General features: G+C 38.6%; 1 protein-coding gene across 3 annotated transcripts in view; it reads right to left on the reverse strand.

The window, feature by feature from the left end:
• Positions 1 to 14,824, reverse strand: part of LOC113051694 (T-cell immunomodulatory protein-like) — a 130,689-nt gene that overhangs the window by 14,301 nt on the left and 101,564 nt on the right. For all 3 annotated transcript variants that reach the window (XM_026215654.1, XM_026215653.1, XM_026215652.1), the window contains exons 13-14: positions 13,088 to 13,131; positions 9,827 to 9,905 (exon numbers count right to left, since the gene is read on the reverse strand). In XM_026215654.1, coding sequence (XP_026071439.1) covers positions 9,827 to 9,905; positions 13,088 to 13,131 — 123 coding nt within the window. The remainder of the gene's footprint in view (positions 1 to 9,826; positions 9,906 to 13,087; positions 13,132 to 14,824) is intronic.

The following is a 14,824-nucleotide window of genomic DNA, read 5'->3' on the forward strand; positions in this document are numbered from 1 at the left end:
TTATATATAATGTTGTTTAGCTGAGGGTTTAGTGTAGTACATCAACACATACAGGTTGATCATATGAGCGACAGCATCCAAAAAATCAAAGAGGATTGAAATTCAGCTAGCTGAGCACAAGACGAGCTAATAGAGCTGTAGCTCGCCTCCTACACACACTCACTCACCCACAGCCTGTACAAGTGTACGGGCACATATTTACTCTAACTACAACTGTAGGACCATTTTGGTAGAGGATGTACTCTAATGCATGCACGGAAAAAAAAGAAAATAGCTTCAATCTGACAAACAACAGGCCAGTGGAAAGCACTCTGGATTGTGGGTGGGAAAAAGTGTATCTGTCTCTAACTTTAAAAACGTGCCTGCTAGCCACAATACATACTTCATAAACAGATGGAAAGAAAACAACACAGTTCATTAGTATATAAACAAAGACTGAAAGCAGATTCTAGTGTCCACACAAACACACTCTCAGCCTAAACCCAACAGCCCAGATCATCTCTCGTTTGTTAAATGATCTTGGGTCCACTGTCGCTATAGAAACCATTCTTTGCCCTGTCGATTGGGCGCTTGTAGAACGATAAAAGGAACAAATGGTGACGATGCTGCCTGGGCCTGAGGGATTAGAGAGGTTAGAGAGGAACAGCCGCTCGCCGAGCCACAGAGCCAAAATGGCGGCTTGATCCAGACACTGATTTGTGTGTAGCGACACGTGTCTGCTCTGAGGGAGATAAGTGGAGTGTTCCAGAGGCCTTCAGCAGCATTTTCCATCTCATCACGCTAATGTCACAGAAAACAGCAGAGCGAAAATATGGCCACTCAAAGCCAGAATGACATCCAGTGCAGAGAGAGTGGGGAAGGAAAGAACCTGGACTGACTAAATGATACAAAAACAGCCCAACGTCAGATTTTAGTAAACTCACCCCAAATATGAATACATGATGTTGTGCTTCTAATTCATGACGAGTGTTTTGTTTTGTTCTCTCTCTGCGCTCGTCACTAACCATGCAGCGCTGACGAACTACAACATCCACCTGCATGTTTTCTGGTTCCCCACAGTCAGCAGAAGAGAGAAATAAAGTGTTTATTACATTCAAAATCTGGATATTTATCTTACAAAATTGCATGGATTCGCTACAGGGGGCCTTTATTCACCCCCCGGAGCCGTGTGAGGGATGTTTTATTACAGATGCGTGCACTTTATTTCACGTCTTCTGAACTGTTGACAACAAACACCCGCTTACCCCATTGAAAGGCTTTTATTCTAAAAGAGGAAAGTCACCTAGGATGCTTTGATGGAGAGTAGAAGATGGACAAATTGTAATTCTTGGGTGAACTACCCCTTTAACACTGCTATTGAAATATTAGTGTTGAGCAGTAGGTTAATTATTTTTTTTTGAAATCTTCAGAAGAGGCCACTGAATCCTAAACCTGCCTAACCCTAAGTTACAAACAGATCCTTCATTTAGTCCAAACCTACCAAGAGAGCAACGCTTACAATACAAAACCAATCCAAAAATTTTGCAGAGCCGAATATGTGCTAGTTTATATGTAACTACTATAAACAAAAGAGGCAGAAAATGGTAAACCAACACAAATATTTTGCAATCCAAGTGAATAATATTAGCAGTGTGAAACCTCAGAAAACTGGAAGGGGTGCAACATATTGCCATTAGAAAAAATTATGTTGCTATTCAACGTTAATTTGATATTCAAAGTTATGTTGATATAAGTATTTGATATAGGTTCTGCTGTCATCGATATCTATTATATGTATCTAATGATCACTAATGCTTGGCCAACATATAGTCCTGTGTCTCACACCATAGAGCTGCTTTGAATCTTGTAAAAGCAAGACAGAAAGAAAGCTATCAAGAGAGGTAATTATAGAAGAAATAACTGCATTATGTCAGATGGGTCTCTCTCTCTCTCTATGTGCACTGAACATAATAAAAGGACTTCAAACTGTCCTAGCAGAAAAATGTGGTGTTCAGATCAATTACAGAGAAAAAAGGCTCCAACAAAGGTCATTATCACTGTCATTCTCTCTGTCGCTCTTCACGGAGAGGAGGCAGACGATACGGTATGTGTGATGGGTGTGAATGTGCTCTCTTTGTGATTTTGCTGGATTGGAGTGATAACCAGAGACAGAGACGTGCCAACACCAGCAGAGATCCCTTCTTTTGCTCCAACACCATGATGATCCAGATCACCATCACAAAGATATACACACTCGTTGTCAGCAGGAGAGCGTCTTCTCATATTTTTAATGCTGTGTGATTTAAAATCAGAGTGTTTTCTGATCAAGGGAGACATTGGATAAAGACAGCAGGAAAAAGGGGATCATTTTTTGAGTTGTGAATGGGTGAAGTCTATATTTGCTATGGGAGATTCAGAGAGGGACAAAAGCTGTGATCAATACTAAACGGACCTCTCACTTCAGCAGCAGGCACGGCACATATATGAGAGTGTGAATCAGGAAGAGAGAGAGGAAGATGGTGAATGGACTTGAGAGACATTAGACTTGTACAATATGATTATTGTAATTTTGGATATAAGCAAGCCCACGCAGAACTGGGTAATTCATTCACAGTAGTTCAGTCTCCTCTTATTAAATTCAGTGGGGTCTAAAACGCTCTCTTTTCTTTTCTTGACAACAGCACTTCTCAAATAAAAATATAGATACTAGTGATTATATTGTTTCTTCAGCATGAAAAAAAGAGTAAGAGTGGTAAAACGAAGTGAAAAAAAAATCTGTTTCTCAGCACTAAATAAAGGCACAGCTACACGTAACATTCATTATAACAGGTCAGTACCAGTCAGTACTTACATTTTAAAAATGGGATGATTAAAGCATTTCCCGTCAGCGTTTTTTGAGCACTGTTCAACAGAAACGTCTGCGATTGGCTACAATGATCATCGCTTCACACTCTTCACTGAGCGCTTACACAGATACACATGGGAGCATTGGAAAGTGGCGTCTATGAGCAGATATATTAGGGATCCGCTAATAGATGTGGCTTTCAAAGGCTCCAGTGTGTATCTGTGTAAGGTAGTCGCTGTAGTAGTCATGTTTAGGAATGGTGAGGGGTTAAGGGATCCCTTAACCTTAAAAGAATATGGTTATTCAGAAGTGTTCCAAGTGTTACTGTTTTAATTCAGTCACAACATGAATTAAACCTTTTAAATATGGCTGATTTAAATGTCATTAAAATGACAGCTTCCAAAAAGATAGTAGAAATATCAGCTCCGTTTAACATATTAAAATTAAAATTGAATAACATTTTTCTTATGCATTTAGCAGACGCTTTTATCCAAAGCGACTTACAGTGCATTCAGGCTATCAGTTTTTACATATCATGTGCTCCCGGGGAATCAAACCCCCAACCTTGCACTTGATAGCGCAGTGCTCTACCAATTGAGCTACAGGAACACTATTTGATAAAGTTTAAAATAATCCAATGGGTGGAATGCTAAAAAGTTAGCAGATTCCATCTGTGCCTATATATGAGTGTGTGGGACATGTTACAGTGTGTCTGTGTGTGTTCCTCACTGTGATGATTCAGAGGTGCTGTTTATTATACAGCCTATTCATTTGGCTAATTAATGAGAACAGTCTCAAGCCCTTCATTGATCTGCATCTTCTCCTCGTTCTGCGTCAGCGTCCCTTCTCCCTCCTCATGTCTGCCTCCATACTTCACCTTTTTCTGCTCACATTCTCTGTTAACCTACAACTCTCATTCATTAGTTTAGTACTGCAAGGGTCAGTCCAATTATACAAGCATGAAAACAGAACCCTCTGAGGTACCTTATGAAGTACCTCAGATATGAGTGGAGAGGATGCCCCCCACCCGACTCCCGACAATTTACTTACAGCCTATACATAAAATCCCACTGAAGCAAAACAAATTAAATGAAAAGAAGAAAAAATAAATGCAGTAATGAATTAGGGTTAATGCTAAATCTAATACATATACAGTATATTTTGCGTTACATAGTTTTGTGATGGTACACAACACATTTTTAAATGATAGACTAATTAAATTGTCACAGGTTGTTTGAGGCATAGTCCTAATTAGTTTGTAATTGATCTAAAGAATATATTTATATTTCTTGCTGGAAGAGATGTTAGCTTAGAATAGATACTGTAGGTTGCTCCTCATTTAAGCCAATTGAGAAAAAACTCAAGCTGATTTAAAACCGAGTTATTTTCAGTGTTCCAGTTAAACTTACTTTCAAAGAATGGTAGGCCTGTTTTTCTACTTATTTTAAACCGTTATCAGGACAGTACATTAACTATGTTGCCTTCATGGTATCTGTGGTTACATTGTTGCATTGGTGGTTACTTTGTCTTCAGTTACTTTGTCCTCAAATAGAGAGAGGGAGAGCAAATGCAGACAGCAGCAGAAATACTGCCGTCCCCATGCCCTGAGCTCGAGTCTGAATGTGCAATAAGTCTTGCTGTGCTATGTTTCATTATTGGCCAGTGAGAGCCTGAGGGAATAAGGGTCCTAATACGACCTGACCTGTTCTCCACTCCGCGTACAACATACACCCCATTACTGTCCTTCAGCTGACCCCAGAAAAAAACCCTGCCACAATCTCTCCAATTACAGGACATTTATCACAGAACTGTAGTTAGAAGTTCAGCATCAGATCAAGGAGGGACGATAGCCACTAAGCTCTACTGACAGTTTCTGTGCTGAAACGGTGATTGCTTTTATTTATCTATTCCTCTGTTTTCTGTGGGAATGCCATCAACTCCCTGTCACTCCTCAACTCTTCACATGGTAAACAGTGTGTGGAGGAAAGACAGATAGAACCACGCATACATAGAAATCAGGGCTGCACAAAATTTGATCGCAATTGCGTTTAAGCAAAAACTGTGTTTATTATGCGCATCTTGTCAGTGAACTACGGCTCTGTGTAGTAAATGCTGCTTTATCTTAAAGCACGTGATGGAGATTTACTACTGATCTCAGAACCAGCTTTACTGACAAAATGTGCATTAAAAAAATCACATTCGATTACTCGTGCAGCTCTACATAGATTGATACAAAGACAAAGATAACCAGAACGTTACAAAGAACAACAGATATGTAGAATGACAGATAGAACAATCGACAGAATGACAGACAAGACAGGCAGAATTAAAAATGGACATATAAAGACATGGACATACAATGATACATGGAGAAGAAACAACAGATGGACACAAACCGATAAAGTAGCCTAGATAGAACGATAGATTGTAGATAGAATGACAAACAGAATGATAGAGAGCTAGAATGACAGATAGAACGATAGACAGTAGGGGCATTTCCTCTGAGGAGGCAAAGGAAGCCGTGTCTATATTGGATGAGAAAAAAAAATTGTAGTTCAAAAATAAAACAACCTCAAAATTACAAAATTTAACAACAAAAAAAGTGCATAAATCAGTAATTTTTAGAAATGTTACAGTAAGGTAAGGTTACACCGCTTCTTTCCTGCCTCCCCTGAGCCCATTGAGTTTTAACTAGGGATGCACCGAAATTTCGGCCACCGAAAATTTTCGGCCACCGAAAATTGCCTTTTTGGTTTTCGGCCGATAGACTTTTATCACCGAAACAACACGGCCGAAATGTTGTGATGACGCAAACAGAAACCGCGACCTGCACGTGCTGCATAGCGCAGACCACGAGCTCCCCGCGACATTCACTTAACACCAGTGAGAACATTCTCTCTTCTTACTCCTTTATTCGCAGCACTAAAGCGTCTCCTAACAAAGAGATTAAGACGGACCACGAAGTAAAAACAAAGAAAAGTACAGTCTTATAGAGTCTGTTAGCACACGTCTCACTGAGATCTTTTCGGATCCTCTGCACTTCATCGCGAATGTGCTTGATCCGCGTTATAAAGACCATTAACGTTATTTGGATGCGGAAATAAGACAGCGCGCACAAGAAATGATCCAGGCCGCGCTGGATGCATTGCGGAGAACCCGCGTGGAGACGGAGAAGAGCCAAGCGCAGGAGACAGATCAGAGCGCAGAAAAGACTCGTCTCTGCACCAGATGAGTGGCATGCACCCTCGTTGTCTGATATGTTCAGTGGAATTCTGCAAGAAAGTGCCTCAAATAATAATAATACGTTGGCTATTTTGTTCTTAGGCTACTATATATATATATATATATATACATACACACACACACACACACACACACACACACACACACACACACACATACATAATATCAGATTGTAGCCGTATTTATGCTAGATTTCTGCTTTAATTTGATAAAAATGTTTATTTATGCCCTGGCCCTATTTAAATACACTCTCTCAAATATTTCTCAAATGTCAGGCAGATGACAAGCTCAACTGCTCAACAGCTAGATGGTTATCTGTCTGAAGTCCCCATCCGCAGAAGTGATAACAGTCTTGCCAACTGGAGAAGTAATGCACTTTCTAGTCCTACATAGAAAAATTTCAAATGCACTTCACCTAAATGCACTTTGTTTTTATGAGAGAACTGTTCATTTTAAAACCTTTCTGCAGGCCAGTAGGCCTGTACATTATTATTAAATATACACATGAATGGGATACATTTTTAGTTTGAATTTTATTTTATACTGTGCATTGTTGCAATATGCTTAATAAATATTTGCATCATTTGTAATTATGTATTTTTATGTTTTTTTTTAAATACGTTATGTAATTGTAATTATCTTTGAAACTTTAATATTAATTTATGCAATTGCAATGTCTTAATTTTAGTAAAGTTAGTACACGGTCATAGCAATAAATGCAATGGTACTAATAATTGGCATAATTTCTTTCGGTGTTTCGGTTTCGGTTTTCGGCCTTGGTTTTCTCTTTTTCGGTTTTCGGTTTCGGCCAAGAATTTTCATTTCGGTGCATCCCTAGTTTTAACATACCCATTATAACAGAGTGTGCAGTGAGTTTGGTGGGGGGTAATTGAAAATGAATGGGGAAAAGTCGAGTGAGAGGAGGCAATGCCTCCATTACAATTTGACAGGATATGACTAGTTATATTTAGCTGTGATTGGTTCATGCGATAAATCCCGCCTTTTTGAGGACTTTGCGGCCTTATCTCAGAACACCACTACACACCACTGATAGATAGATAGAGCAAATTATAGAGTACATATATAAAGCAAATTCCTAGCAGACAGATTAACAGTTCTGTGAAACACATTAGACCTGAAAATCAAAACAAACCTGACACACAGCAGGTGAAGCCGGAGATTCATACTGAATTTCATACTCAGACTATTAAGAAGCAAACACAGCCAAGCACTTCTGCTCATTTGTATTCTACTTCAGAGGTGCACAACAAGACAAATCAAGAACATTTTTACAGTGACATTTCATTACGGACCACTATGCCAGCATATGCCATTTAACTCTGAGACTGTTTTTTTAATGACAATAAACATTTATGAATGCTCTGTCTGCCTAAAGATGTGTCTTTTATCTCTCTTCAAATTAGAGAGGAAAGAACAAAGATAAAGAGGACAATGAGAGAGAGTGAAATCCTTTCCTAGCTAGGAAAGGCTATAATTTGATTGGACAGAACTCAAAGACAAGTTCAGAAACTCTGGTCCAGCTTTTAAAAGCAGGACATAATTGCTTTAAAAAAAGATATCAGTTTCCTCTACAAGCATGAAGCACACAAGTTCCTTAAAATTCATTTATTTCCCGTTATCTGATAATATTTTTTGTCCTTTCAGCCATTTATCTTTGAAATAGCTTTGTCACATCCCACTCCGTGTTTTGCTGATGATCTTTAGCACAGTCTACACACACACACACACACACACACAAACACACACACACACACACACACACACACACACACTACACACAGAACCGGTCTGCACAGAAGATGCAGACATGCACATGCACAGGCACACACACAGAATCACAGCATGAGAGAAACATTCATTCTGTTTATGTAATGCTTCCACTGAGAACTCAGTCAGTGATGTATTTCAAAAGAGGCTTCTGGAAAACAGCCATTTACACCAAAGTGATGGAGTTCTGTCAGAGCCGTGAGGAATTTAATCTCATCTGCTCTTAGAAAGGTGGAACAGATGATCTTGAACTTAGTCAGTCGGATATCCCTCAAGGGCCAAAAAAAAACATACGACACACACACACACACACACACACACACACATATATATATATATATATAAAATACTAAGCAATCAAGAAACAAGGTAACGCAAACGTCATACCGAAGTGTGCATAGTTACAGAATCTCTAGTTTGCTCTAGATTGGAAAACAATATTTTAGACCTGTTGTTTATGGAACATGGTGTGACAATGGACAGAAATTAATTTCTCACGAACAAATGTCAATCCATTTTTCTGAGTAAAAAAAGGTAAATTCTCCAGAGCAATTGTGTGTATCCTTCACACAATGTACCATGCAGAGGTGGAAAGAAACAAATTACATTTACTCGCGTTACTGTAATTGAGTAGCTTTTTTGTGTAGTTCTAATTTTTCAAGTAGTTTTAAAAATCTTTAATTTAACCTATATTTAAGTAGATTTAGTTTGAAGTATTCTGCCGTGCAAAGGCAAAAGACCGTAACTTAGATTTTCTGTTGAAAATTTGTTATTGATATTTTTGGGACATTGAAGACATTCCTTATCATGTTTATACGTATCTTGAGTCAATTTTTTTGTTTTTCCAAGAAAATAATGGGTCGTCTCAACAGTAACTTCGAAAAGCCACAGAGAAACCAAGGCAGAGCACCGTATAACACCAGTTACTGCTCTTTCACTTTGTTTGGAGCTCTCAAATTGAGTTACAGTGTATGGCGTTCTGCCTCGTTTAAATCATGATCTACCAAACAGTTCCACATAACAAAGCACTATAAAGACCTGATACCTTGGCACCAATATGTAATCGTGAATAACCTTTAAAGATTTTTTTTTCTTTTTGTAATGCAGATTATTCACCAGGCTGTCTCTTCTAGTTCGACGCGTGTGGACTCAAATGTCTTAGCTAGCATGATCAATCATAATAAAATCAGTAGCTTACTAACAGTTCGCAATTAAATCCATATCCTACCATTTCTTGTAACCCGGTAAAAACAATCCATGGCGATGAAAATCATCGGAGATGTTTAATCCTCAAGCATTCTGAGCATTATTCCCATTTGTTGGTGTTCACATCAATCCAAGTCGTTCTTGTAGGTTAGGCTATTTCATACAAATCAATATAAAAGCAATTATGCTATGTTTAGCATTTTTTACGTAACTGAACATAGCAAATAAATTGACATCCATGGTATCCACTCCTGTTTAACTTCTAGTCTGCTTTTTACAAATAAGCCTGAATGATTAGATTAGCTGGATCAGATGTGTTTAATTATCGCACTTGGCCTATCCCATTTTTGTCTCCCTCTCACTGTTAAAATGTACTCAAGTAGATTTTTAATTAGATATTTTAAACTTTTACTTGAGTAGACTTTCAGACTGGTACTTTTACTTGTACGTAAGTAAAATGTAATGAATGTAATGGTACTTTTACTTGAGTAGAATATTTTCATACTCTTTCCACCATGCCAGAACAGATTTTAGAATTAACATCAGGATAAAGTGTTCCAAGAACAAGCCTTTTATAGGTCAATTCAAAATAATCCAAGACTAGTTTAGTCTGATCCATAAAAAGTAATGAACTAGTCGGGACAGGTAACTGTAGTGTGTTGAGGTTGACTTATCTTACCTTCCTGAGGCAGGATATGCTGGGTAAAGAGATATGTGTGATGTCTTTTCCATCTAGTGTTAATCTTTTCTGAGCTGTGTACTCACCAGACGCGTTCTTCAGATAACCGTTCGAGTCCACCGATGTGTACATGACATACGGGCCAGGCTGGTTCACACCAAAGGGCTGTGGGATAGATAGAAGTGATTAACAACAAATACAATACAATAAAATACAAAACAATTGAACAAAATCATAAAACTACTCAAGAAGCGAAAAATCAAAAGCAAAAACACTATTAAAGGTGCGCTCAAATTAGAAAAATAACTTTGCAGGCCAAAAAAGTCAATTGTCTATTGCAAATAGTGTAGTGTAGTAAAAGAAAAAAAAACTCTGTGCAAACAGTAGATGTTCAGACGATGCAAAAAAACCTAGAGTTAACTGATTCAACCACATATCCGATAATATCAATAAAATCTTCCTGGGAAAGGCTCATTGTAGTAGCCTGGGAAATTGCAAATATGATTTTGTTTCCTGGCAGACTGCTAAAATCCAGAACACTGGAGCTACTCTGACCTCTGACATTGGCCTGACGGTGATGATGTTGACCCTGACTGCTTGTATGCAAGTGTGTGTGTTTTCAGACTTGAGTCCACACAGATCACCACACAGAACTCACAGGCCCGGCTCCAGCCTCCCTCAAATACTGAGACACATGAGAGATATCTATCAGCATCCAGGAGGAACGTGGGGCCAGAACTGGCTCAGCACCGGGGAGATGGAGCAGACCTACTACATGACAGCTTCTCCATTATGGATACTTTTCTCTGTGCAGACAATAACCCTGGGAACTGCAAATGAACAGCATGCCAGGAACAAGTGGGCATACATTTTTAAACGGATGTATTTGTAGGGCATGATTATGGGTGGGGAGGGGTGAAATGATTCCCTAGTTGCAGATTATGTTCCATCGTTACTGATGAATCCAGCCAATAGACAATGTTGACAGGAAGTGAGACAATCCTGGAGCTGAAGCTCTCAGTCATCCAGTGCCAAACTGACACAAATGAGGGAGAGGAAGACCTGGCAGCATCAGATACAGATAAAAAATGCTCAGACAAAGACAACAATGAGGGCAAATTACACGGCCAGAGAATCTGACATCAGTGAGACCTGAAGCCCCATACACTTCTTTGGACCTGACAACCTATTCCATTGCCAACATCCAGCACAGAGTTTATTCATAGATATTAAAACACAAAACACGTGTAACTGACTACAACACAAAACACAGCATCACAGTTTATGTCGCTGCTTTAATTGCTTCTTCACTCAGCATGTAGAGACACATGATAAATGACTTTCATTTTTGGTGAACTATCCCTTTAATTATCATGACACACACTTTAAATATTAATCATGCTGGGCATTCATTGAAATTAATGCTTTAAATAGTCCGTCAAACATCAGATTTATTACTACAATATATATTTAATTTCATTCAGTTTTGTGCCTTAAAGGGATACTCCACCCCAAAATGATTTTTTTTTCATTAATCACTTACTCCCATGTTGTTCCCAACCCGTAAAAGCTTTGTTCGTCTTCAGAACATAATTTAAGATATTCTGGATGAAAACCAGGAGGCTTTTTACTGTCCCATAGACTGCCAAGTAAGTTACACTGTGAAAGTCCAGAAAAGTATGAAAGACGTCATAAGAAAAGTCCATCTGCCATCAGTGGCTCAACTGTAACATTAGGAAGCGACGAGAATACTTTCGTACTTTTTCGTGAGAAAACTAAAATAACGAATTTACTTAACAATTCCTGTGTTTTGTTTCTCTCCAGATCACCATAGCCCCATTTTAGAAATTATGTGCTGAACGACGCAGGCAGTGTACGCTCTTCTGAGTCAGCCGTACCATAAGGTTGCGCTGTTTTCTTTCAAATCAAAGTGTAAATATACCTTGTGGTGATTCTTTTATTCATCTGCTGTCGATTGGATTTTGAGATCAACAAGTGGAGGGAGATAAGCGTGAGCTTGCAGGGGAAAGGTTTAAGCGGACAAAATTATTGGAGACGATAACCAAAGAGAAGTCTGTTGTTTTCACAGGAAGGTCCAGTTATCGCATTTTGATTAAACATTACAGGGTCACATGAAGAAAGAAACATACACATGGAAGGAACGAGTTATTCACAATAAGATCTATAACATCTATTTAGAAAATAGAACTTCTTCCCTTCTTCAGTGTGATTTACACTGGCTGTGATCGTCCAGGATGTGCAACTGTTTGTTGCATGCGACACTGCAAAAATAGCACAAATGCAAATGGCTACAATCTAGAACATATGAATTCATCTGCACTAACATCCCCATTTCTGCATCTGAATATTAATTTAGCATGAGACTGTATAACATATATGTCAGAGGTCCAGCCGGAGCGAGACAGGAGTGCGGCCCATCTCATTAAATCACAGAGCCCTCTGCTATCCACTGGCCTCAGGGTTAACTGTCTGCACTCAGCATATCACCAAGTTAGAGAACACATGCAACATGGCCTGTGTGTCTGTGTGTGTTTGTGCATGTCTAAAGTAGAGGATGAACGGCCGGGCAGAAGCTTTATTCTCTCTTCGTTATGAAGGATGACAGAGGTCTGTGAGTGTGAATGTGTGTGTGTTGCTCATGTATTAATAGAGTAATGTCGTGCTTTGGGACCCTGCCAATGGCACTGACAGAAGAAAAGAAAGAAGATTATGTGTATATCGAAAAGAACACAAGGTACAGAAGTGCTCTCACACAAATGGAGAGAGCGTAGAAGAGTGAGAAAACAAGAGTGAGAACATAAAAGCCCTTCTTCTCATCAGAATGAGGACAGTTGTGTGACTCACTCGTCCACAACCTCCACAGCTAGTCGATGACTTCAAAGGAAGAAAGATAATGTGACAGAAGTCAGGCAATCAAAATCAGGTTTGATCTTTATAAGAGTTACCTACATGTAGTGCTCGACTGAACTCTTTTCGTTAAGGCTGATTATTCAGCTAATATTTCACATTTTGTAAGTAAAAGCATTGGCAGAAGTTCTCCTGTTTGGCTGATTAGTCACAATTTTTACTTTGATTTGGTGGAAAAATAACAGTGGTTAGAGCCTTATAGGTTGCCGAAAGCATATTCAACTCAAATGTAGTAAAGAAAAATAAATTAAATCCAAAATACCCATATAATATTAACCAACATGCTATAGGCAGGGAATGTGTAGAACATTGTGAATGATGGGTGTGAATTCTGAAAGGGCCTGGTGATGCCAAACACATGCCACTCCCACTCCAGTTGAGTGTCTTGTATGAAAGAGCAAAAACAGATCAGAACTCACCTTGACGTTTTCTGGACAGTCATTGGAGCACAGGCCACTGAGCACTACAGAGAGGAAGAGATAAAGACAATCATAACTGTGTCCCATACATCTGGCCCTTAGATAAGACAGGTTGATTGCAGTGTCCGTCTTAGATCCACTTCACAACACTGTGATAAACACGGGCAGCCGTACATTCACCTCCTCTAATAGCACACAATTTAACAGCAACTCTGCTCCTGCACACATCTTCAGCCAGGACTTATGCCTAGAGAAAATGAATTGGGCAAAATGTGCACTAAATTCCCACTAATGGTGTGAAATAAGAGCCAGACTCTCTGCCTCTCTTGAGACCAAAATTGACTGTGTTAGAGAACAGCACATATGTAAGGGAAAGTAAAAAATCATTAATTGCTCATTAGTGGCACACAAAGAGCCATCTGTGTTCTTGTGCATCTGTCTTTATCTAAACTCAGCATTAGATTTTTAAACTGGCAGTGACAGGCAGCACTATTTCCAGACATGGCGAATTAGAAAGTTCAGGATGGAAGAACACCAGCATAAATTATATAAGGGAAAATGGAAAGGACATTGAAAAAAAAGTTGACTTTGAAAGTCTGTGACGGAAAAACTAATTCTGAAAATGTTTTTATCACTTCTCATCCTTTGGAAATTTATCGTTTTCCATATTTGGCCTGACGGACAAATGTTCTGCATGAGTTATTAGGATTGTGAAATCAAATGTGTAGCTTTGTATGCACTGAGGGGTGAAAGAGAGGTGTGACATGAAGCCTGAAATCATTTTTCATTCATGCCCGGTCTATCAGTTTTGCTTTATTTTTTATATATTTGTTTGTGCTTGGAAGACAAGAACAGAGAGTTAAAGTCAAAATGGCCAATGTTTTTGAAAGAACTCTTTTATGCTCATCAAGGCTGCATTTATTTGATCAAAAACACAGTAAAAGAGGTAATACTGTAAATAAAATAACCATTTTCTATTTGAATATATTTTAAAATTGAATTTAGTCCTGTGATAGCAAAGCCAAATTTCCAGCAGCCATTCCATCATCTTTAGTATCACATACTCCTTTAGAAATCTTTATATGTTATGTTGATTTGGTGAAAAAAAAATAAAAAAAAAATAATAATAATAATATTATATATATATATAAGTTGTGCTGCTCAATGTTTTTGTGAGACCATAATACATAACACATCATATATTTGATGAACAGAAAGTTCAAGAGAACAGCATTTATTTGAAACTGATTTTTTTTGTAACAAAGTAAATGCCTTTACTGTCACTTTTGATAAATTTTATGCATCCTTGTTGTATTAATGTATCGATCCTATACTTTTGAATGGTAGTATACTGTTCTGGGTCCTGCAACAAGCAAGCAGATAACCTTTTCCAGGTATTATATACCTCTTTGTGGCAGACATCCTGCTGGCCTGAAGCTGTCAGATACATTTTAGGCTAGTGTTTGTGAATGTGTGGCTAATATTGACCACCATTTTGAACATACAAACTGACATGCCTGCAGACGCACGCTAAAGTATAATGAAACATGCACACATAGTGGAAATGTCTCTATCAATGACAAGTTACCAGCAGGGCTTGTGCACTGAGCTGAAGCATGAAATGCACGGTCATGACACACTCCCACTGTGTCTGTGTGTTTGTGTGTGTGCATGTACTGCTGTGCAGTGCCCAACTAAGAGTACAGCATAAAACCATTAACAGAAGGTTTAGCACTG

Source organism: Carassius auratus, chromosome 32 (assembly GCF_003368295.1).
Source record: "Carassius auratus strain Wakin chromosome 32, ASM336829v1, whole genome shotgun sequence".
NCBI lineage: Eukaryota > Metazoa > Chordata > Actinopteri > Cypriniformes > Cyprinidae > Carassius > Carassius auratus.